Genomic DNA, 27074 nt, shown 5'->3' with positions numbered 1-27074 from the left:
ATTTTCTATTTTTGGGTGGACTATCCCTTTAATGAACAACAATGACAGTCTTGATTGCTTTTTGTATTATTGTCATTGTAAGTTGCTCTGGATAAAAGCATCTGCTAAATGAATAAATGTATAATGTTCACTTTAACCAGTTATTGAATGTACAACATAATATATATTTTTTTATACTAAGGAACCTTTAATGCAAAGTATAAATATATATTTTTTAATGTAAAATACATACATCAGTGTGTTGAGTTTACAGTGTTTATCCTGCAGTAGAGCAGCGAGCTTCTTCACAATTGAGTCTTCTAGTGCATGTCCACTCAGATTCAGCTCTCTCAGGAGTAACAGGTTTTTACCCTCAACTCTATTCACATGCTGACAGGCTTCATCTGCAGCAGGACTCAAAAACCTGCAGAAGGGAAGGAGGAGGATTCGGTTCAACTAAATTTGGTGTAATCAGTAGTCAGTTTCTGTTTATCTTAAATTTACAAATTTTTATGTATTATGTATTATTTCATCATTTCTCACCTCAAAGTCTTCAATTGACAGTTTGGATCCTGTAGTAAATCACTGAGTTCCTTCACTCCTGATTGTCCAGGATCATTATCTCTGAGATCCAGCTCTATCAGGTGTGAAGGGTTTGATCTCAGAGCCGAAGCCAGAGCTTTATAACCTTCTTCAGTGATACTGCAGTCTGAAAGTCTATAGAAAATAGATTTAAAATCAAATTAATTTTACAATTAATATAACTGCAAAAATATATTTTGTATCAAAAGCCTTTGTATCAATTTTGTCTTCTAATTAGTGAAACAAAATATACACTGATGAGCCAAAACAGTATGAGCAGTCACAGGTGAAGCGAATATCATTGATCATCTCCTAACAAGGCCACATATTAAGATCTGGGTAGATTAGATTGTTAGTAAACAATCAGTTCTTGTAATCAACATTTTGGATGCAGTAGGAACTGGTAGGAATAAAGATTTGACAAGGGCCAGTTTGTTATGGCAATGCAACTGGGTCAGAGGATCTTTGAACGGTGAGGCTTCAATGTTGCTCCCGGTCAGTTGCTGTCAGGTCTTCTGTGGCACAAGTCACGTAAAATTTTAATGATGGGAGGAATGTGTCACAACACAGAGCGCTTCACACACTTGGCTGCATATGGAGCTGCGTATGACCCCATCCAAGAGCCTACAATGGGCATGTAGGCATCGGAACTGGACCTTGATCAGTGGAAGAAGATTGCCTGGTCCGATGTGTCCCATTTTCTTTTAAATCACGTGGATGGCCATGTAAATGTGCGTTGTTTACCTGGGTGCATTGTGGGATGACAACAAGGCAGTGAAGGGAGTGTGATGCTCTTGGCAATGTTCTGCTGGGAAACCCTGGGTCCGGCCATTCATGTGGACGTAAATTTGACATGTGCCTCCTAAACATTGTTGCAGAACAGACACACCCTTTCATAGCAATGGTGTTCCCTTATAGAAGTGGCACCTTTTAACAGTATTTTGCGCCCTGCCACACTTCACACATTTTTTAGCCTTTTGAGTGGAATGGTCCCATATATGGGATTTTTATTTCTGTACCCCTGAGAGTACGGTCCAACACTGAGCCGATCCTGGGGCCCTAAGCAAAATTATGTTAAGGAGCCCTCCTACCTGACCCATGAGCCATGTAAACCCTTTGCCATTGCCACACAGTCACACCTGACACCCCAGCGATCCCACTCCTTTAACTAATCCTAATGAAAATGTAATTCCTGATATCAGAAATAGACATTGTTACTAGAAAAAGTCAATTTAATTATTCATATCAAAAATGCATTCTGTGAATGAATAAAAGCTTAAATGGCTTGTCATAGGATGTCACCCGGTTTTGAATGATAAAATCAATACTTGATGGTTATTATTTACTGGGGGACGTGCATCATTGACCAGTATGTCCAGCCAATCAACATTTTAAATGCAATATAGCCTATAAATCAATAGTCAATGTCAATACATTGCTTTCCATCTTTCTTTATTGCAGAGTTGTAACTAAACTAACTTGGAGACTAGATAATCATTTTCTTGTTTTAAAAGTATGTGCGCCTATAATGAGGAGTGCCATTACGCCCATATTATATTATTATATTATATTGTACTGGTCCCCACAGATGTTTTGCTGGAAAGTGTACATTCCATTTAATCTTTTCTGAGCTGCAGTTCATTAACAAACAATGTTGCCCTTTGTCGTCTATCAAACGTAATAAATAGTTTTATTTCACTCTCACTTTTTTTTTTGTCAGGCACAAAGTCACAGAACAGCCCTGGAAGTGGCCGACATTAACAAGCAAGACACAGAAATACCAAATGCACTGTCCAGGTTAGACATACAGACAGACTAGAGAGAGATGCACATCAACTTAACTTTACTGTTCTTTACTGACATCAGTTAATGAGTTGCTTCAAGTGTGTGTTATTAGGGTTGCAGATGAACTGTGCAGGACAGTCAATCGACAGGAGCAGGATTGGGTACCCCTGTTTTAGAGGAACTAACCATTCATCTGACATTAAGAAAACTTGACATTATTAGTTTCTCTTAAAGGGGCTATATGTAGTTTTTCTACTAAAATGAATCCTTTTTTATTGCCTGTGTGTGAAGGGGTTGTAATCTCACATTAAAATGATCCACTTGGCGGGTTTTGCTATTACCTCTGAAAGCAAGTATTCCTATTTCTATGTGAAGGCTCCGGGTCGGATTTACCGCGAAACCCAGTTACGTGACTGAGACCTGCATGCGCGCTCCCGAGCCTCTCGCCTCGTCTACTGACTATGCACTCAACAGCGACGACACTGCAAATTATGACATGGAGTCTGCTAACACTAAGAAATGACTTGCTCCCAGCACAACACAGACTCCAACACAAACTCCACATAATGATAAAAAAAGTTGTATCTGCTGAAGCTCGTCAGGCCAAACGTGAACTCGCTTGTAAACGTATTGGTTGCAATCTGAAACATTACCGCTAGAGGCCGCTGAAAACTGCATATAGCCCCTTTAACAAAACAGAATTTTTGGAAAACATTCTTAGAACAAAAAATTGTTAACAAAACAATTGTTAACACGGAGGACCAACAGCATATTATGCAGGTGGTCATAATGTTTTGGCTCATCTGTGTAGTTGACAGGAAACATGTTTTAAACTTTGTTTCACTTATTTTACTACTGTAATGTTTACTTTGATGAAAAAAGGATACTATTATTAAAAATAAACAGTGGTTAATTTAATCACCTGAGTTTCTCCAGTGTACAGTTTGTATTTTCTAATCCGTTTATGAGTTTCTTCACTCCTGAATCCTGCAGATTATTGTTGCTCATGTCAAGCTCTTTCAGACTGTAGTTTGATTTCAGGACTGTAGCGAGAGCTGAACAGCTTTCCTCTGCTAGACCACAATTACGCAGCCTAAAATGATGAACAAGAGGGAGAATTTACACACAAAGTCCTTGATGCCAATATTCAGCGACTATTGACAATTATTATGTTTTGCTCACTGTACGGTTTAAATGTATAATAATAAATGAAAACAACACTTACTGAAGTGTGTTGAGTTTACAGTGTTTATCCTGCAGTAGAGCAGCGAACTGATTCACTCGTTTGTCTCCTAGTTCACGTCCACTCAGACTCAGCTTTCTCAGCAGTAACAGGTTTTTACCCACAATTCCAGTCACATACTGACAGGCTTCATCTGCAGCAGGACTCAAAAACCTACAGGAGAAGTGCATTGACACTACCTGCCATATAAAGATTTATTTTCACAAGCTTGTGAAAGGGCCCTTAGTCATATCAAAGCTTTTATGAAATTGTTTCTGACAATTCACCTAGTATTTGACAAGACTATTGAATGTTATTATTTTAATAGCACTCACCTCAGTGTCTTCAGTTGACAGTTTGGAACCTGTAGTAAATCATTGAGCTCCTTCACTCCTGATTGTCCAGGATCATTTCCTGTGAGATCCAGCTCTATCAGGTGTGAAGGGTTTGATCTCAGAGCTGAAGCCAGAGCTTTATAACCTTCTTCTGTGATACTGCAGTTTGAAAGTCTACAAAGCATAAAACATTGAATTGAAATTAACATTGCAGTTCAGTAATGTACAACCACAAAATATAACTGAACACACTACAGGTGAATTCCTTATCAGATATGCAAGAATTTAGTTTTATCCTGCCAAATGTGCGAGTTGATTATTTACAATTATTGATCACCAGGAGTCTGATTGTTGCATGTGTGAAAATTTAGTTCATTCTAAATTTAAATTGAGGGAATTGTGATACAGTGTTACTATTGTTATGGATTTTTTTAAAATGAATCATAACTAACATTTCATTTGTCTTCATAATTAACATATATATGCTTTTGAAAACTAAATATCCTCATCACTTGGGCCAAAGTATGTATGAATCATGGCCGAATATAACAAAAAGGAAATGTATAGATGTATAAACTCATGAGTAACACGGTGAAGTAATCAAGAAATCCAGATTTGCTTTTCCAAAGTAACAGAAGGGTTTGGTGAATTAAAAATGATGAAATGAATCATGTCAGTCACCTTTGCCATGCTCCTATTCCATAAAAACTGTTGTACTCTTTTTGTCTGGGAGATTATCACTGAAATTGGTATGAAATCCTCTCGGCCATGATTAAAGCATATTCAAAGGCATTGACTGGAGTCTGTTTGATTTTTGCTGTAGAGCAGTTTAGACACTAGGGGCCAGACTTACTAACAGCCTGCGCCAGCGCAAACCCTCTTTTGGCGTTAAAAAAAATGCTTAGAAATTAGCCTTGAAAAGGCATGGACTTATTTTTGCAGCTGACTTTATTGCATGTGCATTTGTAGGATTGTAGGAGTCTCTCTTTCAAGCACAAAATTCATGGGAGGAGAGAATTTAAATGAACCACGTAAGGTAATTTACCAAAGTTTGCGGTCGTCAATTGTGTTTGCGCTAGTGATGTGCATCTCCAGAGTTGAGGCCGATGCGATACGGATCTCGATTCATAGCCAACGATACGATACATTAAAGATACATATAAGCAGCTACCGATGCAATGCAATACGATTCACTACTATTACAATGAGGAAAAAAATATGATGCTATGCAATTCAATATGGTACAGATAGTTAACTTTTATTTCTTTTATTCAGAAATACAGCAAATCATAAAGTAGCTGCCATCTGACTTTCAACGCATGGCTCTTTCATCTTTTTCACAAAACCAAAAGATTAAATAAAAGCAGGTGCTGTTTTAACATAATAAATAAAAATAAAAAAAAACTTGCACAAACAGGTCATAACTTTCATAACTGTATTCAAAAGTTAAAAAATATATATGAAAAACTATGATTGGCAGTCACAGGCTGCTGTAAACCAGATTAACTTAAATGTCCTACTTTAAGGTTTAAATGTAGTTGACTCTCTGGACACGCCTCGCACTCCGTAGTGTTGTGATACGTCATATTCACGTAGCAGCTGCAGCAGTGTTGATGAGAGAACGCTCTTGAGCAACAGTTCAGAAAGGAGAAATCAATCTAGTTGAACTGGACACGCGAATGAGGCAAAATCGTGTCCATCGCGCCGTGCTAAACGCGTCTAGGACCTCGCGTCTAGGCGTCTAGGACCTCCAGACCCGCGTCAACGCGTCTTTACATTGACTTAACATGGAAATCACTCGCTCCAGATGCTCAATTTGCATTCGGTGTGAACGCAGCAGTTATGGTGTGTTCACACCGAACGTGAATAGAGCGTCAAATACGCATCTATCGCGTCTAGTTTGAACATCCGCTCGAGTTCAAATTTTTCAACTTGCGCGGAAGACTTTCGCGGCAAACGCGTCACCCAATTCGCGTCATTCACGACGCCCGGAGCGAATGATGCGTCTATTCGCGTCTTTGCATTGACTTTGTATGTAATCTACTCGCGCAAATAATTAAATTTGCGTTCGGTGTGAACACACCATTACATAATAAAATATTGGTCACAAATGATTGGTCACTTTCTAAATAGTAAAAGTATAGCACATCTACTAATAATTATATATGAATAAATCATTTTTTACCGATGCAGATATGATAGCTACGATGCATCGCGATACAAATGGCAATTTGTATCCGATGCACATTTATTTATCGATGCATTGCATCGTTAGCTTTTATGGCGATGCACCGATGCGAATCAGTGAATCTTACCATCCCTAGTTTGCGCCATTATTTACTGCCCAAAAAAAGCATGTCTTAGACCAGACGCTACCTGGTAGATTGCGTTGGTTATTATGGAAATGATCTGACCGCGTCTGTGTTCTTTAATTTGCGTATGCGTCGTAAGTAGATCTCGCACAGAACTTTTCACTCCCATTTGCATTTTTTTGGAATTGCCCTCTCATGCTAATTTGCCCTGTTTAGTATATGTGGCGAGCAGGACAAGGCTGAGGGCCGTGGAAGAACGGTGCAAGGCCGGTGGCGTGATTACTGATGAGCGAACTGGCGAACATTCAAACACTTAAATACAATAAATGAAACAAATACAAAACGAAAGTAAAAGACAGCACCCCCTCACGGATGACTGCTGTCACATCAAATAAAACTTAAAAATAAAATAAAATCCAGGCCTGACTTCTCTCGATCTCCACTGTCGTGGCTCCTCCTTTTATGCTTCTGCTCCTCCATGAGAGATACAAGACCGGTGCGTCGCGAAGGTGTCGCTCATCAGTAATCACGTCACCGGCCTCGTGCCGTTCTCCGACGGCCATGAGCCTCGTCCTGCTCGCCACAGTAAATCTAGCCCCAGAGATCTTACTTCTATTCACAAGTGATAGTATTTAGTGGAGCACTAAATACCTTATTCCCAAGTGATAGTGTTAAAAAAGGACAAGACGTCATCCGTCTCAAACCGGTTTTGAAGTACGCTTAGAAGAGTATACATTTTAAGTGTTGACTGTAGATGCTTTGATGTCGACTGGAGGACCCAGGTAAACTTATGTCAGGTGCTTAGGGGAATTTCTACCACACTATCGTTATGAGTTACAGAACTGACAATTAAGACTATTACAATAGAAAAAAACTAAAAAGTTTGCAACAATCAATTAAATAATATAATCACCCAACACAACTAGACTTGAGCTTTCTAAACAGGTAATACATCAACCATTAGAGTTTAAAAGCAAATTAAATGACAAAAATAGCTGTTACTAAATTCTTCCCTGATGTTGGGTCTATGTGTCTAATTTAGGGATGCACCGAACCGATACTCAGTATCGGTATCGTCTCCGATACTGCTATTTTTGCCGGATCGGGTATCGGTCAGACGAGGCCGATACAAATCCAATATTGTGCGTATATTATTTTTGTTGTTTTTCTTTATAATGAAGTTGTCTGTATTAAGTAGATTGTGTTTAACACACAAAAGAGTGATTATCAGTTCAACACACAGAGTTATAGAAATTCTACTTGATTTTAAAATAAAAACTGCGCTGGTATCGGATCGGTATCGGTCGATACTCAGATTTTTGGTATCGGATCAGATCGATTCTGAAAAAAATGGTATCGGGACATCCCTAGTCTAATTTGTGTCTATGTGACAAATGTGCCTATAAATTATTTCCACAGAATTATTTCCACACTTCTGGAGGTGAGCAGATTCATTAAATATATAATATTCCTGTGATTGCTGCATTTTTGAGTGTAGCTGATGTTGAAATGTACTTACTTCAGTATCTTCAGCTCACACACAGGATTCTTCAGTCCCTCACAGATCTCTTTGACTCCTGAGTCCAGCAGACGGCTGTTGTTCTGGTTCAACTCTTTCAGGATTGATTTGGACGAGAGAACAGTAGCTAGAACTGAACAACTTTTCTCTGTCAGCTCACAGTTATTCAGCCTAAACACAAACATAGCATTTTTTATTATTCAGCACCAGCAGGTCTTCATATCTGCTCACACATGTGACTGACAATCTTTTATAATGAACGATCAGAGAAGCTGTAATGGATAAATCATGTTCACTCACATCATTTTCTCCACTTTGCAATGAGAGTCCATCAAAAGAGCAGAGAGCTTCTCCCAATCCAGGTCTCCTAGTTTATCTTCACTCAGATCCAGTTCTATCAGAAGTAATGGACTTGTACCCAGAACTTTAGTGAGATACTTACATGCTTCCTCTGCAGCAGGACTTTTCAAAAACCTACAGAAAAGTCAAAATCAGTTTTTTTTTCATAGTGACTCTTAATTGTGCAATGCATATAGCTCCAAAATTTGGGCCCTTAGAAGACTGAAACCAGTGTGTCATCTTGACCTGCTTAATTTGTGATTTCTTTCACAGCAAAGCACTTATCCAGAAACCCCTTGGTAATTCCGCTAGTCAGGAATGTGGACAAAGATTCTATTCCCAAGAAATATGCAAACCGCATTTATAAAAAATAATTTTCACTTATCACTTATCACTTATCAGTTAACCCTTTGTCTGAAATGCACCTCTCTCTCTCTGTGTGTGTGCACTTCGGGTGTGTACGGCTGTGCGCACAGAAAACAGCGTGCGAGTACTGAATTGAGTTTTCTTTTGCCTCTTCATGTGCTGGAATGGTTTCCCTCTGGGGTCCAGGGGTTTTTTGGGTTTATTGAGATGTTTTGACATGCCCTGACATCTGTGCTTTTTTCAGTTGCTTATAAACATATTAATGGCAAAGGTGTAATTACACTCTATTTAGCACAAGCAGGGCTACCCTAATATGTGAGCAACATGTATGGGTAACACTTTATATTACGACACGCAAAAAACTGCTTAAGTACACCGAAATTACGGTGTACCTTTCTGTAATTATAGTGTACTTCCGTGTAGGTATAAGGGAACAATATGTTAAGTTTTGGGTAATAAAGGGGTAACAAGCAGATATACAACCTGCAAAGAACTTCGTAAGTAAACCGAAATAACGGTGTACGCTTCTGTAATTATTGTGTACCTCCGTGTTAGCCTAGAAATCTAGACGCACCCTAGCGGCAGCGAAAATTATTTCGCAGCCAGTGTGGTCTAGCAACTCTCCATAGGCTTTTGAGCTGGAAAAACCAAAAACTGGTCGGGCCAATCACATCGTGTATAGAGTCGGCGGGCGGGCTTAACACAATGACGGCACAGTTCATGACGTTCCGCGTGATTTCCATAGGTGATTTCCCTGCTACTTGAAAACAATGAAGATGCAGCGGTCTTTCGAATCGGCTTTGGCCGCGACTCTGGAGGACTTGGAGTTAAGAGAACGTCACTCTTAATATGTCAATTAGCTCCGCTGGTGGAAAAACTCATGGGACTCACTCATCCACAACCGTTCGTTGCTCTGGTTGGTTGTAGTGCTATCCTATTGCGTGCAGAGGGATTTTGAAAGGTAACCGTTTATCCCGCCCCTCGGATTGAGGCATGTCAATGGAGAGTTCCCAGACCTAACATCTTGATGTAGGTCTGGCATGCCAGGCTACCTCCGTGTAGGTATAAGGGAACAATATGTTAAGTTTTGGGTAATAAAGGGGTACAATGAGATATACAAGCAAATTATTTATAATGTAATTATTTTAAAACTAACAGGTACCTATTCTGTTAATATATTCCAGGCAAACATTGTACATCTGTTGTACAATTTTTATCACATTTCTGGCAAAATATGTACTTGTGCAATGTAGTTACAGGGTAATTTTGACATCTGTGGGTTGTAAATTAAACATATATATATATATATATATATATATATATATATATATATATATATATATATATATAAACTTTCATATTGTATTGCAATGACACTTAAATGTCAGGGCAAATATACTGTGTAATTAAAAGTTTTTTTTAGTGTTTTTACGTACCATTTAGTACTTAGTACTTACCTTATCACATTGTATTGCAATGACACTTAAATGTCAGGGCAAATATACTGTGTAATTAAAACGTTTTTTTTGTTTTGTTTTAGTAGAGTACCTTTCTCTGTAATTACTGTGCAAATAGTGTTGCTTCGTATTGTTACATATATTATGAGTCTTTTATTTTGGCGCATCCTAGTGGAACGTTAATTTCGCATCTAAAAAGGTGAGACTAGTTAGTGAGACGCACCCACGGAAGTAAGGAGGAAGAATCACATTTCGTTCTGAAATTGTAGAAAGCTCTTAAAGGATAATTTAAGCACCTAGCTGGAACGGGAACAAGGTATTGTGTTTAACTTGTTTAATGCTTATGTTCAGTAATATGTAGGTTAATCCATTCAACTGTGAAGAAGTGTTAGGCTGTATTTTTTATCTCTCGTGTCATGTGAAGTCAAGCTAACGTAAGTTTTTTAGCATTGTTAATTCTACATGGGTAACGTCACCAAAGGGTCTTTATAAATGACTGTTTGTACGGTTAATTCGGCCTTCGGGTAATGTTTATATTTGTAAGAGCAAATTTTGTGTCATTTATCTGTCCCGTAGCTCTTACGTTGTTTCAAGAAGAAAAGTTGTAATGAAAGGAAAGTAGATTTGTGTTTAACCAAGGCTGACGGCTGAACATAAATAAAGGCTTCTGGAAACATCAGTACGATTCACGATTGTCTGGCTGGGGGTTTGCTACAGTAAGAACTTGACCGCATCGATACCGACGACGACTCGTTGTCTACGGACCACTGAGGGTCTTCACGGCACCGGCTACAGCTTCCGCGACATCGCCACGAGGTGTCAGCGTGACTCATCGAGCGGCATCCTCACACCCCGCGCCTGACCTACTTTGGACAGCGGTCTCACGTATTCGGTGCAATGGTCAAGTACAGTCACACTCACGGACATTGATGCAGGACTGTGAGTATTAACCCATTATTATACTGTATAGTATAGCAATAAGGCGAACTACGGATGAATGGCTTCTTGGACTGAACATTTAATACTCAACGGCTCAGCAAAGAGAGCAACAAAATAAACTCTGGTTGCATTTTTTACACTCATGCCTGCATACATCCACATGGACTCTTTCTAATTAAGAACACATATACATTTTTTGGACTTTGCATCTGTCTTATTTGTTAACTGTGGTTCTCTTACGAGAGGTTCTCTCGTATTGCGTAAGTTTAGCTTACGCTACGGGAAAGATTCATCTTCTCGAGATACTGAAGCCAAAAAATTATCCTTAATTTTGTATAACTTGTCAACGCAGTGCAGCAGCTAGCAGACCTAGAGCAGGCCATCTCGCATGCTCATTGGCTGCCCTGCGGGCAACTGCTGCAGCCTACCAGTGCGCCCGGCGTGACGTCACGCCCAATGAAGGGCGCCCGCGCCTTTATAGCGTCACAGCCCACCAGATAGGCGTGGCTTAGCGTATAAAATAGGGGCTGTAGGCTGAATTCTCAGATTTTTCGACTCTTCAGCGAGCTCTTCGCATCGCTGGAATTGAGAGAAGCCACCGCCGCCGTCGAACAGCGAACAGCCAGCTTAGGACAGCGCTGAGGAAGCCGGCCGTCTTCGCCACCTTCAGCCATCCGTGCGAGCTACGCTATCCGGCGACGTATCCTTTTTTGCAAATCATTCTAAAAGAGCAGCGAGCGTCTTTTTAAAGATGCCTCGCACTTCCTGCGGCTCGTGTAAAGCCCCGCTCAGCGCCGGAGACCGCCACCTGATCTGCGCTCTCTGCCTGGGCCTGGAACACGCAGAGCTCGCCCTCGCGTCCGGGGGCTGCGAGCTCTGTGAGGAGCTTCCGCTGTCGACCCTGCGGGCTCGACTCGAAGCGTTCAACACCACAGCAGTCACTCCGCCCCCTGTGGGACCGCGCAGAAAGAAGCGCCGTTCCCTGAGACAGCCGGAACCTGTGGCCACAGCGACGCGCTCGCCGGAGAACCTCCCTCGAGCCTTGCTCTCGCCTTCCCCACCTCTCCTCACTGACGCGCAGCTGCCGCTTGCGAGCCTCACTGCCGTCACTTCGGAGGATGAGTCCGTGGGACACGCCACAAAAGACTGCTGCTCTATCCTGGCATCAGACAGCGAGGAATGGTCGCTTCACTCCGCCTCCTCGTCAATCCAGGAATCCGCCCGTACCCGCGCTGGAGCTGACGCGGAACTTATGCGCCTGCTGAAGCAAGCTGTCGACCGTCTCGGGCTCGAGTGGTCGCTGCCGAAGGAACCCGCGCTGAACAGGCTCGACGGCTGCTTCCTTCAAAGTCGCCGCCGCGCAGTTTCAGAAACCAGGCCCGCTCCATTCCTGCCGGAACTTCATGCGGAGCTGACGAAGTCGTGGAATTCACCTTTTTCTGCTAGACTTCAGTCACAGGCCTCCGCGTCGCTCTCCCGAGTGGACGGCGCCGCCGAGAAAGGGTACACAGCGATTCCCCCTGTGGAAGAGGCGGTCGCAGCGCACCTTTGCCCGCCCTCCGCGAGATGGCGGTCACGGTCAGCCCTCCCGTCTAAAGCCTGCAGAGCCACTTCCGCCTTGGTCGGCCGCGCTTATGCCGCCTCCGGCCAGGCCGCGTCTGCTCTACACTCGATGGCTGTGCTTCAGATCCTGCAAGCCGACCTCCTCCGTGAATGGGATGAGAAGGGCCGGGACCCAGCTGCGGTTACGGATTTGAGAAGCGCGACGGATCTTTCTCTCCGCGCCACCAAAGCTGCAGCCCAGGCCATCGGACGAGCCATGGCCGCGTTAACCGTGACGGAGAGGCACCTCTGGTTAACGCTCGCGGATATGAGGGAAACTGAGCGAGCCACCTTTCTGAACGCGCCGCTTTCCCCCACTGGTCTCTTCGGCCCAGCGGTGAACGGGATTGTTGACCGCTTCTCTATGGTGCAAAAGACCACGCAGGCCATGAACCTCTTCCTGCCGCGACGCTCGAGTTCCGCCACAGGCCGCTCTCGCGAGAGACAAAGCCAGCCTCCTGTGCGAACCAGCACCCAGCGTCCAGCACAGCCTCAGCATCAGCCTTCGCAGCGACGTCAGGGCGGCCGCCCTAGATCGCGCTCAGACAGCCGTCGCAGACCGCCGCCCCCCAGAGGGCCTCGGCAAAGGCTCACGCTGAAGTCTGAGCACGCGAAGCCCTCCTAACAGCGGGAGAGAAAAGACACGCGTGTCCCGCTGCGGCCGGACCGCCGTCAAAGTTCATTTCCCTGTCAGTCCCCTTCGAACAGGCTACTGCAGTGGTTCAACTAGCAGCCAACGAGCCGGTTTATTCACCCTCTCGCCTGCACACAAACGCCGTTTTCACGGCGACCCAGAGAAATCTCAAAAAGAGTATAATGTCTGGTCCGGCTCACGCCGTCAGTGTTTTAAGTGTAGTGAATGTGCCCACGCCCCAGTGTTCACCCCTACACATAAGCACTCAAAATCCCGTGTCACTCACAGAGCACACTCTCATAAAGCGCAGAAAAGCCGCTCGAGTGTTGAATATAAGAAATGTGTCCACAGGTCTGTGCCCACTATCTGCCCGCTCTGTTACACGATCAAAGAAGCTTATGAACGTAAGTCTCGTGCCCGCCAGAGAGCGCTCACGCTTGCTAACACAAACCCTCCCCCGGGTCCCGCCTGTGCGTTTAAGTGTTATCACGAAACACAGGGCGTTAATAAAACGCTCCCCATCTACTATGATCGGGGCGTCAGATATAGTTGTAAGTCTCGTGCCCGCGTGCGCGCGCTCACGCTTACAGAGAGCTCTCCCGCCCAGAGCGCTGCTCGCGCGTCAAAGTGTGGCAAAAGTATGTTCCCCATCCCTTATGATCGGGACATCTCACATAAGTCAGCCGGTCTCGGCTGTCAGCGAGCGGCCATTGCCCAGAACCGAGAGCGCGCACGCCGCGCTCTCGGCTCCGGTTCAGTGTCACAAGCCCGCAAATGGCGGCGGTCTGAACCCGGAGGCCATTCGCCCCCTGGCGGCTCACATAGCTGCGTGGGAAACTATCCCAGGGATTTCAGAATGGGTGTTGAGCACAATAAAGCAGGGCTATGCACTTCAATTCGTTCGCCGTCCTCCGCGCTTTCAAGCCCGGACCGCGACGATAGTGAATGCGGAAGTAGCACACCTACTTCACGCAGAAATAGCAAAGCTGCTGTGCAAAGGGGCTATAGAAAAGGTGCCGCCTTCTCTGAGCGAGTCAGGCTTTTACACCCGATATTTTCTCGTACCCAAGAAGGACGGAGCCTTCAGACCTATCCTAGATCTGAGATATTTGAACAAAGTGCTTGTAAAAAGACCGTTCAAAATGCTTACGACCAGAAAAATCCTCGCGCACGTTCGCCCGAGGGACTGGTTTATTTCTCTAGATCTGAAGGATGCCTATTTTCAGATTCAGATAGTACCCCGTCACAGGCAATTTTTGAGATTCGCCTTCGACGGTCAGGCATATCAATACACCGTCCTGCCGTTCGGCCTGTCCCTAGCACCCCGTACATTTACAAAGTGCATGGACGCGGCGCTCGCCCCCCTGAGAAGTCAGGGGCTGCGCATAATGAACTATCTGGACGATTGGCTGATATTGGCACAGTCAGAGACAGAACTACTATCTCACAGAACAGTGCTTCTCAGTCATCTGGAAAGCTTGGGTCTCACGGTCAACTGGACCAAGAGCTCATTACTGCCCAGCCAGTCAATTTCCTTTTTAGGAATAGAACTGGACTCGGTGACCATGACGGCTCGTTTATCGACACAGCGCGCACGCGCCGTGTTCGCCACCTAGCCGCATCTTTCCAGAAGGGCAGCTTTCTCCCTTTGAAAACATTTCAAAGGATGTTGGGCTGTATGGCATCAGCTGCAGCGGTGCTCCAGCTGGGCCTACTGCGCATGCGCCCGCTCCAACGCTGGTTGAACGCTCGCGCGCCTCGCCGAGCCTGGGTGTCTGGCGGCCAGAAAATCAGAGTGACTCAGACCTGCATAACAGCTCTGCAGCCCTGGTTAGTGGCCGATTGGTACCAGCACGGAGTAATGATGGGAACCATCTCTTATCGGAAGGTCATCTCGACAGACGCGTCCAACTCGGGTTGGGGCGCGCTGTTCGAGGGCAGACCGGCCTTTGGCCAGTGGTCAGACCAGGAGAAGGGTTTTCACATAAACTGTCTGGAAATGATAGCGGTCGAGAACGCGCTGAAGTGCTTCCTCCCGTTTATACAGGACCAGCATGTTCTTGTCCGCTCGGACAACACATCTGTGGTATCCTATGTAAACCGTCAGGGTGGTGTCAGATCCAGAAATCTCTGCAATCTGACGGAACGCCTCCTTATTTGGTCACAGACGAACCTGCGCTCGCTGAGGGCGGCGCATGTGCCTGGCCATTTGAACGACGGCCCAGACAGACTGTCCAGGGACAATGTTCCCCCAGGGGAATGGTCCCTGCACCCCCAAACGGTCCAGAAACTGTGGCGCCTATTCGGCAGAGCGGAAGTCGACCTGTTTGCGTCAAAAGACAACGCTCAATGCCCGATGTTCTTCTCGAAGGACGAGGACGCGCTGGCCCAGGTTTGGCCCAGCCTCCCGCTATATGCTTTCCCTCCGGTCTCTCTGTTGCCACAGGTGATCAAGAGGATCAGGGAAACGCGCCACTCGGTGCTCCTCATAGCCCCGCGTTGGGAGAATCAGACTTGGTTCCCGGAACTGGCACGGCTGTCACATACAGCTCCGTGGCCGATTCCGGTGAGGGCAGATCTCCTCTCTCAAGCTCGCGGCACGATCTGGCATCCCCATCCAGAGCGCTGGTCTCTGCATGCATGGTTGATCAACGGGTACTCGTTGCCCTGCCAGAAGGAGTGATGAACACGATCACGCAGTCTAGAGCCCCTTCCACGAGAAGGCTCTACGCGTCTAAATGGTCGGTGTTCTCTGGATGGTGCACCGACAGAGGTCTGGACCCGCGGACATGCGGGGTGGCGCATCTGCTCACCTTCCTACAAGAGCTGTTGGATAAGGGAAGATCCCCATCCACGCTCAAAGTTTACGTGGCGGCCGTAGCAGCATTCGCGGAATCGACGCACGGCCAGTCACTGGGAAGACATGAGTTGGTCATCCGCTTCCTTAGAGGAGCTAGAAGGATGAATCCGCCGCGCCCCCCGTCGGTTCCCATGTGGGATCTTTCACTGGTCCTCGAGGCCCTGAAAGCTTTTCCATTTGAACCACTAGACTCCGTGGAGTTGAAATATCTATCACTAAAAGCCGTTTTTCTGACTGCACTGTCGTCAGTAAAACGTGTAGGGGATCTGCACGCGCTGTCTGTCAGCGCGTCGTGTCTTGAGTTCGGACCAAATGACTCTAAAGTCATCCTCAGACCTAGACATGGTTATGTCCCTAAAGTGATGGGCACTCCATTCAGAGCGCAAGTTATTTCGCTGTCAGCTCTCCCAGCATCTGACAGCGAAAGTGATGTGAATCTCCTCTGCCCTGTCAGAGCACTGAGGTTTTACATTACACGCTCCGCCTCCTTCAGGCGTTCGGAACAGCTTTTCGTTTCGTTTGGTGGGCGCACCAAGGGGCTTGCCTCCTCGAAACAGAGCCTGTCCAGATGGATAGTGGACGCTATAGCGGCAGCTTATGCGTCAAAAGGCCTGCAATGCCCTCTGGGCATCAGGGCTCATTCCACGAGAGGTGTGGCCTCGTCGTGGGCATGGTCCAGTGGAATTTCTATCCATGACATATGTGTAGCGGCGGGCTGGAGCTCCCCGTCTACCTTTGTCAGGTTTTATAACCTAGAAGTTCCTGCCTTGCAGGCTAAACTGTTGTCAGTCTGAAAAGAGGTGTATTCTGCCCAGATCTCCTGCTCAGATCACGTTCATGACTCAGCTCTCCTGGTTGAGCTGCACTAAGTAGGGTATGTGCCATATGACTGTACAGACCGGCGCGCTGCTCTGTATTCCCTATGTGTGCTTATGTACAAGTGATGGCCCGCGTGGCTGGCCACCTTATTTTTTCCACTTATGGGGTTCCCCTTAAGCTCGGGGTCTCATGTGGATGCTTGGCGCGCACGGCGTTGACAAAGTGTTCCCGTAGCGTAAGCTAAACTTACGCAATACGAGAGAACCTCTCGTAAGAGAACGATACTCGGTTACTAACGTAACCTCGGTTCTCTCTAGAGAGGGAACGAGTATTGCGTAACCGGCCGTGCTCACGCCACGAGCGACTTCGCTTCAGTCGTCAAAAAACCAGAGAATTCAGCCTACAGCCCCTATTTTATACGCTAAGCCACGCCTATCTGGTGGGCTGTGACGCTATAAAGGCGCGGGCGCCCTTCATTGGGCGTGACGTCACGCCGGGCGCACTGGTAGGCTGCAGCAGTTGCCCGCAGGGCAGCCAATGAGCACGCGAGATGGCCTGCTCTAGGTCTGCTAGCTGCTGCACTGCGTTTGCAAGTTATACAAAATTAAGGATAATTTTTTGGCTTCAGTATCTCGAGAAGATGAATCTTTCCCGTAGCGTAAGCTAAACTTACGCAATACTCGTTCCCTCTCTAGAGAGAACCGAGGTTACGTTAGTAACCGAGTATCGTTATGGAGGCTGTTACATTTACATTTCTCACACTTTGGATTTAAGAACTTTGATAACTTTGTTTATTGTGGTATTTACATTGACATTTACAGTTATTTGAGTGTCTATATGTAAATGGGTATGTTCTAGCTATTTAATCTGATGTTCTGATGTTTTTTATGTTTATGCTGTTCATAACAAGGGCTTAATTATATCTTCTAAAGGGGTCTTCTTCTGCCATTAGAGTTTAAAAAAAAAATTTAGATGATAATGTCAGAGTCAGGTAATGAGAAGGAGGTGGAGGAGCAGATGGTTGGTTATCAGCATGAAGATTTACAAAGTGAAGCCCACATAATGGTAGACTCATCAGAGAGACCGTGTCTGAAGGAAACAAATTAAGCTAAACAACAAAGTCTAACTGACCTCCAAGGCAAGCTTAATAAGGATGATAATGCATTCGAAGGTCCTAGACGCTCTGAACGCACACGCCATCCCACAGAGAAGATGCGCGCGCATCAATATGAAGAGGCCAAGAAAAAAGAGAAAAGGCTGTATGCCATGTACGAGCAGTGGAAGCTCCACACACGCAAGGCAAGAGATCAGCTAAAGACTTATATGTCAGAGAGTCAGCTCTGGCCTCTCATTGAAGAGCTTAAGAAAGATAAAGAAGACATAATGACCATTTATTATGAAATTTGAAATCTCACCACACCCTCCACTGACATAAGAAGAAAAGTTGATACGTGTGAATCGGTGACCACAGAAATCACCAACATTGCCTACAACACAGCTATAGATGATGAAAGCGAGTTTAATGAACAGCAGGAAAGTCACCGCCTTCATGAACTGCTCCGCCATGACTATGCAAAGTCTGTCTATGGATCCGCAGCTTCTTCGATAAGTCACAGCCAGTCTGACAGCCACTGCTCCATAACTACATCCATGACAGCAAAACGTGTGGATGCAGCAGCTGAACTAGCAGTAAAAGAAGCAAATTATCAGATGCTGCTAGAGGAAGAAAGGCAAAAGGAATCTATAAGAGAGTTAGAGGAACAACAACGCAAAGCTCTAGAGGCACAAAGGCGTGAGTTGGAGCGATTGCAGGCAGAGAAAGAGATACGGGCAGCTCAAGCCAAGTTGAAGATCTACAATAAGGAGACAGAACACAAGGATGCTAACTATGTTAAAAAGGAAAGGAAAATGGAAGCAAAGAATGTGCCTGTAACTACAGTGCCCCTCTCTCAAGTCGCATCGCCCCGTTATACAGACATTCCCTCTCTCGCTCAGATTCTTCAAGACAACATAGCCTTAAATAGGCTTCCTGTTCCTGAGCCATTTGTCTTCAATGGCGACCCCATACAATTCATCGAATGGAAGGCAGCATTCACCTCACTCATTGACCAAAGGGCAATCACACCAGCTGAAAAACTATACTACCTGAAAAAATACGTTGGTGGCCCAGCACGGCAGGTTTTAGATGGCAACTTCTACCGAAATGACAATGAAGCCTACCGAGACGCCTGGGACAAACTAAATCGTCGCTTTGGCCAGCCATTCGCCATTCAGAGAGCATTCAGAGAGAAGCTCACCAACTGGCCGAGAATTCCATCAAAGGATGCTGAGGGACTGAGACGCTTCTCAGATTTTCTGAATGCCTGTCAAGATGCCATGCCTCATGTCAAGGGTCTCGACATATTAAATGACTGTGAAGAAAATCAGACGCTCGTTCACAAACTACCAGACTGGGCAGCTTTACGCTGGAACCGACAAGTCACGCAAAGCCTAAATGAAAATCAAGAATTCCCAAGTTTCAAGGAGTTTGCTAGATTCCAGTCAACTGAAGCTGAGATTGCTTGCAATCCCATTACGTCCTTTCATGCCCTTCGTTCATCAGATTCTAGCACTGAGAAGAGAAATCTCAGAGACGTGAAGAAAAACAAGGCCAGTGTTTTTACCATTCAAACAGTCACTGACAATGAAAACCACAAGTCAGAACAGAGGAAGGTTAAGACTTCATGTATCCTTTGGTCACGATAATAGACACCAGCTTCATGCATGCTCCAAGTTCACTGAGATGGTGTTGGTTGAGCGACGCAACTACATAAAAGAGAAGAAACTCTGCTATGGATGCCTGAAACCCGGCCACAGCGTGAGAGACTGCCGTCATCGTCATTTCTGTGACCACTGCAAGGGAAAGCATCCTACAGCCCTGCATGATGACAAATATAAAAGGGAAAGGTCTACATCAGAACCAGAGACAAATTGAGGTGCTGCTGCAACGTCACTCAGTGTAGCAGGTGAAGGCACATCCAACACATCCATGGTGATACCAGTCTGGGTTTCCTCTAAAAATTATCCAACTACTGAGAAACTTGTCTATGCGCTACTCGACACTCAAAGCGACACTACGTTTATTGATCAAGAAGTGAGTGATGGTCTTAATGCTGACAAGTATCCAGTGAAACTGAAGTTGACGACTATGAGTGGTAAGGATACAGTTCTCGCAAGCGAAAGTGTTTCTGGCCTTCGTGTTAGAGGATATAGTTCTGCTATTCAAGTCGATCTTCCGGTCGCCTATACAAAGGACTGCATACCCGTTAACCGCTCTCACATTCCCACGTGTGAGACGGCTAAACAATGGAGTCATCTTGCAGAAATAGCGGATGAAATCCAACCACTGAAGGACTGTGTAGTAGGCCTTTTGATCGGCTACAACTGCTCGAGAGCTATGGCACCAAGGCAAGTCCTTTTAGGAGGAGATGAGGAACCCTACGCTGTAAGAACGGATTTAGGATGGAGTATTGTAGGACACTCATTACAAACACACGATGCGTTGAGCACGCGTCATCTGTGTCACAGAATTACAGTTAAGGAGCTACCTCCTGTAACTCCTATCGACGTCATCCGCATTTTAGAGTCTGACTTCAAGGATGGCAGTGACGACAGCAAAATTGTGTCACAAGACGACATCACATTCCTCAACATACTGGATAAGGGAATAAGGAAAAATATACATGGCCATTATGAAATGCCTCTGCCCTTTAAAACCAGACCCAGCTTGCCTGACAACAAAGGCTCAGCTATGACACGTCTCCTTCACCTTAAAAGGAAATTGCAACGTGATGAAAGGTATAAGGAGCATTATGTTGAGTTCATGGAGGAGGTCATCGGAAAGGGAGATGCTGAGCAGGTCAAGGAAGGTGTGAGTGAAGGTGAGAGATGGTACATTCCCCATCATGGTGTGCATCATGCAAAGAAGCCGGATAAACTTCGTGTGGTGTTCGATTGCTCAGCCAGATACAAAGGAACAAGCTTGAATGATCACCTCCTCTCTGGACCTGATATGTTGAATAACTTAAGTGGAGTTCTCATCCGTTTCCGATAGCACCCCGTTGCATTGATGTGCGACATTCAGAAGATGTTCCATCAGTTTCATGTGGACGAAGCTGATCGCAACTTCCTACGCTTTCTTTGGTGGAAGCAAGGAGACTTGAACTCGCCGCCCAGTGAGTTTCGCATGAAAGTGCATCTGTTTGGTGCAGCTTCCTCCCCGGGATGTGCAAACTATGGGATGAAACATCTAGCTAAGGAGAATCGCGACATCTACACTCAAGGCTCGAGATTTGTTATGCGGGACTTTTATGTAGACGATGGGCTTGTAAGTGTTGAAAACACTGAAGATGCTATTCAGCTTGCCAGGGAAGCTCGTGAACTCTGCGCCATGGGTGGTCTCCGACTACCCGGCCTCCTCGAGGGGCGGCGTTCCCTCGTAGCCTCTTTCCTTCGCGCCGTCCACAGAGGAGAGCGACGAAGAAAAAGAAGGCTTCAGACGCGCAGAGTGGGGGGCTTTCCATGACTTGGTGAGTTCGTCATGAACTTCCGGGAAGAAGGGAGAAGGCCTTTGCCGAGGGGCCTACTGGCGCCCCAGCAGAAACCACTCATCCAGTCGGCTTCGGGTTGGTTCTTCGGTAGAAGACCAATCGAGCCCGAGGTCCTCTACGGCCTTCGAGAGGACGCGGATAATCTCCGTGTCCATGGTGGAGCCCCCGCTCGTGCTAGCTAGCGTCGACGGGGCAGGGTCGAGAGTGGAGCCCGGCCAGTCGTCCGATGCAGCGTCGATGGACAAGCTGTCATCCATTCCGCCATCGTCCTCGGACGCGCCGAAAGTCACAAGGCCCACCGCTCTGCTAGAGGGGTGTGGATCCGGCTGGGTGAACTGAACCGGCGGTGGGGAAGGCAAGAGCGGCGGTGAAGCACGTGGAGACTGGCTCGGCGTGACGTCACTGAGCTCCGGTTCAGGAAGCCTCTGTGAGCGGCGCTTTTTCTTAGTGCGCGGCTCAAACAGAGGGGTGGCGGCGATGGGCTCGCTCACGGCGAAAGCGGCGAGGCGAGCCCCCTCAGTGCGGAGAGACCCAGGTCGTCACATTCCGGGCATCCGCCCTAGGTCAAAGCAGCTTCTGCGTGGTCCTGGCCCAGGCAGCAAGCACAGATGATGTGACGATCCCCGTCCGGGAGAAGGTCTCTGCACGACGCGCAGGAAGGCATTTGAAACAACGCCTTGGAAAATTTGCTCGTTTACAAATGTCGCGGGGCGAACAGATGCAAAGATACTTGCCTGTGTGGCACGCCGGATGGCTCAGTAGGATGGCGTTCGAAGGCGGCTGAAGGTGCCGACGTCCTCGTAGCAGTCCCGCTGGTATGCTTTTTCGACGGCGGCGACGGCTTAAATAATCCGGAGGATTCGGCGAAGAAGGTGTTCGCTGAAGGAGATTAAATCTAAAGAACTCTCATGACGGGACGCCCAATAAATAGCTCTTGGCCACGCCCATCATGGCGGGCTCTGACGCGCGCGGGCGCGAAGCGCGCTCATTGATCGCGCATCCAGAGTCCCCCCGTCATTGGTTCGAGCAAGTTGCCGCAGCACAGCCAATGACCGAGCTTCCTTCGTTCATTGCTGTCAGCTGTGCAGCTGCAATGCGTTTTACATAAAGACTTCAATATTCTCGAGAAAAGGAGTTTTCCCATAGCGTAAGCTACTTACGCAATAGGAGAGACCTCTCGAAAGGGAACTGATGTTAAGGTCTTCCTTTGCTTTCCCTCTGCTTTTGGAAGTTATGGCAAAAACAACATCTTATTTTTAGCAGAAAAGGACAAAATTGACGCAAGATATTTGTCCACATGATAAAACTGATGTCCATTGTTCCAAATATGGCAATAACTCATTTTGACCAAAATTTAAGTTAAGGTCTTTTGCCTTTGCACGGCAGTATGGACGTGAAATCTGTAGTCAAAACTTGAAATATAAATTCTCAGAAAATGCATTTAAAGGTCCCCTGACATGAGGTTATTTTATTATTTTATAATGTTTCCTGGGTTGCCCTTATAATGTTTGTATGTTTTTTAGATCAAAAATAGTCATAATTTAGAAATAAAAGGCATTTTTCCTAGCCTGATTTTAGCTTCGGATTTGAATGCTCTGTTTGAAGGGTCACTTCACTTTGAAGGGTCTGCTGTGGGATTCAGTGTAACCGGCCACTGCTGTGATTGGCTGACATGCTTGCATATGAAATAGCTACATATTACATGTGAAACTCTCTCGAATACTTTTACTACAGCTATTACACGTTTTTACTATTACAGCTATCGAGATTAATGAATCAAAGAAGTTTTTAAAGTATTTAGAATCTATTCCCATCACATAAAATGTTGCCGTGATGAGCATTGAGCAAGTATGACAGTCTGAAGATCTTATCATTGCAACAGAGTTTCTGCACTCTCTCTAATGCTTTCACCAATGCAAACACGATGATGTACATACACAGTAAGTGCTTCATTGTGCAGTGTAACGTGCGTCATTGATTTCATAACGAGTTGTCCAGATAAACTTCCGCTGTGTGGAAAGATTCTTTGATCGTTTTCTGTATATAATTTGTTCACAATTTAAATAAGATTGTTTTCATCCTACTAAAAGAAATGATGTGAAGTTGATATTTTAGTCACTGGCTTGACTTACTGATGAATAAACAGTATTGAACGATTTTGAGAGAAAGATTACCTGTCTGAACTTAAACAATTAGGCTACACATCAGAAATTGTTGCTTGGTAGCTCGATCGATTTATTTTCAGACGTTCATCGAGGCCAGCTCTGTATTGGCCCAAGTTGAGGAAATAGTCATCGGTGAAATGTTTGGACCATACAAAACTTTGGGAAGTTGTGTCGGCCCATTTCCAGAAAAAATAAAATTAACCCATTGTTTCTTCAGAGGCTCGGATGAAGGAACTAAAAAATACTTTTGTGTTCATTTCTACATCGGAACACTGATCAACTGCCATGCTTCGGTCATTTGCAAGCCATGATATCTCTCGAAGAAAAACTCAAATCGCGTTCGCGTGTTCGTAGTACTTCCTAGCTCATTTTTTCATGGTCGAGCCAAATTCTCTGGGCGGGCAAAGCAGAGAAAGGGGAGGTTACCTTTCCTCCGTATGACGTCATACGGAGGAGATTCAAGATCAGCCCCTCTGTGCTTTAATTTTCTCTAAGGCAGAGAAAGATAGCCAAAGCTCGGTTTACACCGATTGAAATTTCTAGCCACTGGGTGACCATATACAGGCTAGGGGAACGTCTCGGTTACGTATGTAACCCTCGTTCCCTGAGTAGGGAACGGAGACGTTACGTCGGATGACGACGAATGGGGTTTCGCTTAGAACACCTAAGCGACTTCGAGTATTACAAAACGAGCCAATGGCAAAGAAATTCCATGGGTCGGCGGAATTTGCATAGCGTATCTCCGCCTTACCTCGTGGGTATAAAAGGAGGACGCCGGCAACAGGCAGATATGTTTCTTCGCTGAGGAGCCAAGACTGAGCTCAGGCGATCCCCGCGGTACAGCGGAAAGTGGCAGGAAGACGTAACGTCTCCGTTCCATACTCAGGGAACGAGGGTTACATACGTAACCGAGGGTTACATACGTAACCTTTTAATTGTCACTCCGAGTTACGTCGGATGACGACGAATGGGGTTACCAGTCTAATCACGTCACCTTCTCAGCTGTCTTCCAGTGCCCTGCGTAAATCTGAGATCCCTGTCGTGAGACTGGCATGGACGAAGGACTCCTATTTAGCACAGGAATACCAAGGTACACTGGGGAGCATATCCCAAAGTTTAGGGGAAATATGCAATTACTGCCAACCCAGAGGGGGGGACCATGCACACGGGAGGCACCTAGCCGACACGCCGGCAATAGACACTGGCGCCGACGTCAGGAGTGCTGGAGGAGCTCAGGGCTTTCGGGGAAGCTCACCTGAGGAGAATATCGCACGTACCCAGTCCGTGGAGTGGAATGGCGAGCAAGCGAAGACACCTGAGCGGGTCCGGTACTAGCTGGTTGAAGCGAGTACACGAGAGGACACTGGCTCCACTCGGAGATTATAGAATCTGGCGAATGTGTTGGGTGTCGCCCAGCCTGCAGCTCTGCAGATGTCTGTTAGCGAGGCGCCATGCGCTAGAGCCCAAGAGGATGCCACACTCCGGGTGGAGTGGGCAGTCACACCAAGGGGGCACGGTCGACCTCGCTGCTGGTATGCCAAAGCAATGGCGTCCACTATCCAGTGAGACAACCTTTGCTTTGAGAGAGCCTTTCCCTTCAGCTTCCCACCATAACAGACAAAGAGCTGGTCTGAGGTCCTGAAACACTGCGTCCAGTCTACATAAGTGCGGAGAGTGCGTACTGGACAGAGCAGTGCAAGGCTGGGTCTGCCTCCTCCAGGGGCAGCGCTTGCAGGTTCACCACCTGGTCCCGGAAGGGAGTGGTAGGAACCTTGGGCACGTATCCAGGCCGGGGTCTCAGGATCACGTGAGAGTAAGCCGGCCCGGACTCCAGGCACGCTTCGTCAACGGAGAATGCGTGCAGGTCCCCTACCCTCTTGATGGAGGCCAGTGCAACCAGGAGCGCTGTCTTCATAGACAGGAATTTAAGCTCGACTGATTGCAGGGGCTCAAATGGAGCACTCTTCAGGGCAGTTAGAACCACTGAGAGGTCCGAAGAGGGAACGAGAGGAGGGGGACGGATTTAGTCTCCTCGCTCCTCTAGGAACCTGATAACCAGGTCGTGCTTCCCCACCGACTTACCTTCGATGAGGTCATGGTGTGCGGCAATAGCGGCAACGTAGACCTTCAGGGTGGAGGGAGACAGCCTTCGCTCCAGCCCCTGTTGAAGGAAGGAAGGCACAACGCTGATCGAGCATCTCCGGGGGTCTTCTCGGTGAGAAGAGCACCAGCTGACGAAGAGGTTCCACTTCAACGCATAGACGTGTCACGTGGACGACGCCCTAGCGGAAGTGATGGTAGCCACCACCGCTGGTGGTAGGGTACTCAAACCTGCCTCGTCCCATCGAGGAGCCACACGTGGAGGTTCCAGAGATCGGGACGAGGGTGCCATAAGTGGTTCTTCCTCAGAGGGATCGGCCAGGGAGGTGCTGTCGCGAGGAGTACTAGTTCGGAGAACCAGGTCTGGGCGGGCCAGTACGGCGAGACCAGAATGACCTGCTCCGCGTGCTCCCTGACCTTGCGCAAGGTCTACGCAAGAAGGCTCACTGGGGGGAAACGCATACCTGCGGCCCAACGGCCAGCTGTGCGCCAGTGCATCCGTGCCGAGCGTGCCCTCGGTCAGGGAATAATACAGGTCGCAATGGGTCGGGTCGTGAGAGGCAAACAGATCTAACTGTGCGTCCCCGAACTGGTCCCAAATCAGCTGAACCGACTGGGGATGGAGTCGCCAATCTCCCGGGAGGGGCTGAAGCCGTGAGAGCTCGTCGGCTGCACAGTTCAGGGCTCCGGGGATATAAATGGCATGAAGCGACCTCAGATGCTTCTGACTCCATATGAGGTGGTGGCGGGCGAGTTGCGACATACGGCGGGAGCGTAGACCACCTTGATGGTTGATGTACGCTACAGTGGCGGTATTGTCTGAACGGACTAGTACGTGTTGGTTCTTGAGCACGGCCCGGAAGCGGCGCAAAGCAAGACGTACGGCCAGCAACTCGAGGCAATTGACGTGCCAGAGGCGTCGGGGTCCTGTCCAGGAGCCCGCGGCAGCACGTCCATTGCACATGGCACCCCAGCCCGTGGAGGAGGCATCTGTCGTTACAACAACATGCCGCGAAGCTCGTTCCAGGGGCACTCCGGCCCGTAGAAAACTGAGGTTCGACCACGGGGTGAAGGTCTGACGGCAGGTCGGAGTAACTGGTACTCGGAGGGTGCCGTGTTGCCATGCCCACCTCGGGACTCGGTCGCGGAGCCAAAGCTGAAGCGGTCTCATATGAAGCAATCTGAGCGGCGAACCGCGGCTGCAGATGCTATATGCCCCAGGAGCCTCTGAAGAAACTTCAGTGGAACCGCACTCTTGCGCTTGATAGTCTCAGGCAAGTCAGCAATGGCTGAGTGGGGAAGGCGACCAAGTCCATACCGAGAAAAGAGCTCCTCTGCACGGGGCAAAGTTTACTCCTTCCCCGGTTGACCCGAAGGCCCAGACGAGCTAGGTGCCGGAGCACTGGGTCCCTGTATTCGCAAACCTGGTCTCAGGAGTGAGCTTGAGACAGCCAGTCACCGAGATAGTTC

The 27074-nt window shown here is 46.9% G+C and overlaps 1 protein-coding gene across 1 annotated transcript in view; it reads right to left on the bottom strand.

Moving 5' to 3' along the window:
- LOC143723674 (uncharacterized) overlaps positions 1-27074 on the bottom strand; it is an 87532-nt gene that overhangs the window by 38096 nt on the left and 22362 nt on the right. The window contains exons 10-16 of the mRNA XM_077216377.1: positions 8035-8208; positions 7735-7905; positions 3904-4077; positions 3572-3742; positions 3269-3439; positions 523-696; positions 233-403 (exon numbers count right to left, since the gene is read on the bottom strand). Of these exons, the coding sequence (XP_077072492.1) occupies positions 233-403; positions 523-696; positions 3269-3439; positions 3572-3742; positions 3904-4077; positions 7735-7905; positions 8035-8208 (1206 nt within the window). The remainder of the gene's footprint in view (positions 1-232; positions 404-522; positions 697-3268; positions 3440-3571; positions 3743-3903; positions 4078-7734; positions 7906-8034; positions 8209-27074) is intronic.

Source organism: Siphateles boraxobius, unplaced genomic scaffold (assembly GCF_051911475.1).
Source record: "Siphateles boraxobius isolate OS27281-9 unplaced genomic scaffold, OSU_SipBor_1 7, whole genome shotgun sequence".
NCBI classification, from domain to species: Eukaryota; Metazoa; Chordata; class Actinopteri; order Cypriniformes; family Leuciscidae; genus Siphateles; species Siphateles boraxobius.
This window is presented reverse-complemented; position numbering and strand designations above follow the sequence as displayed.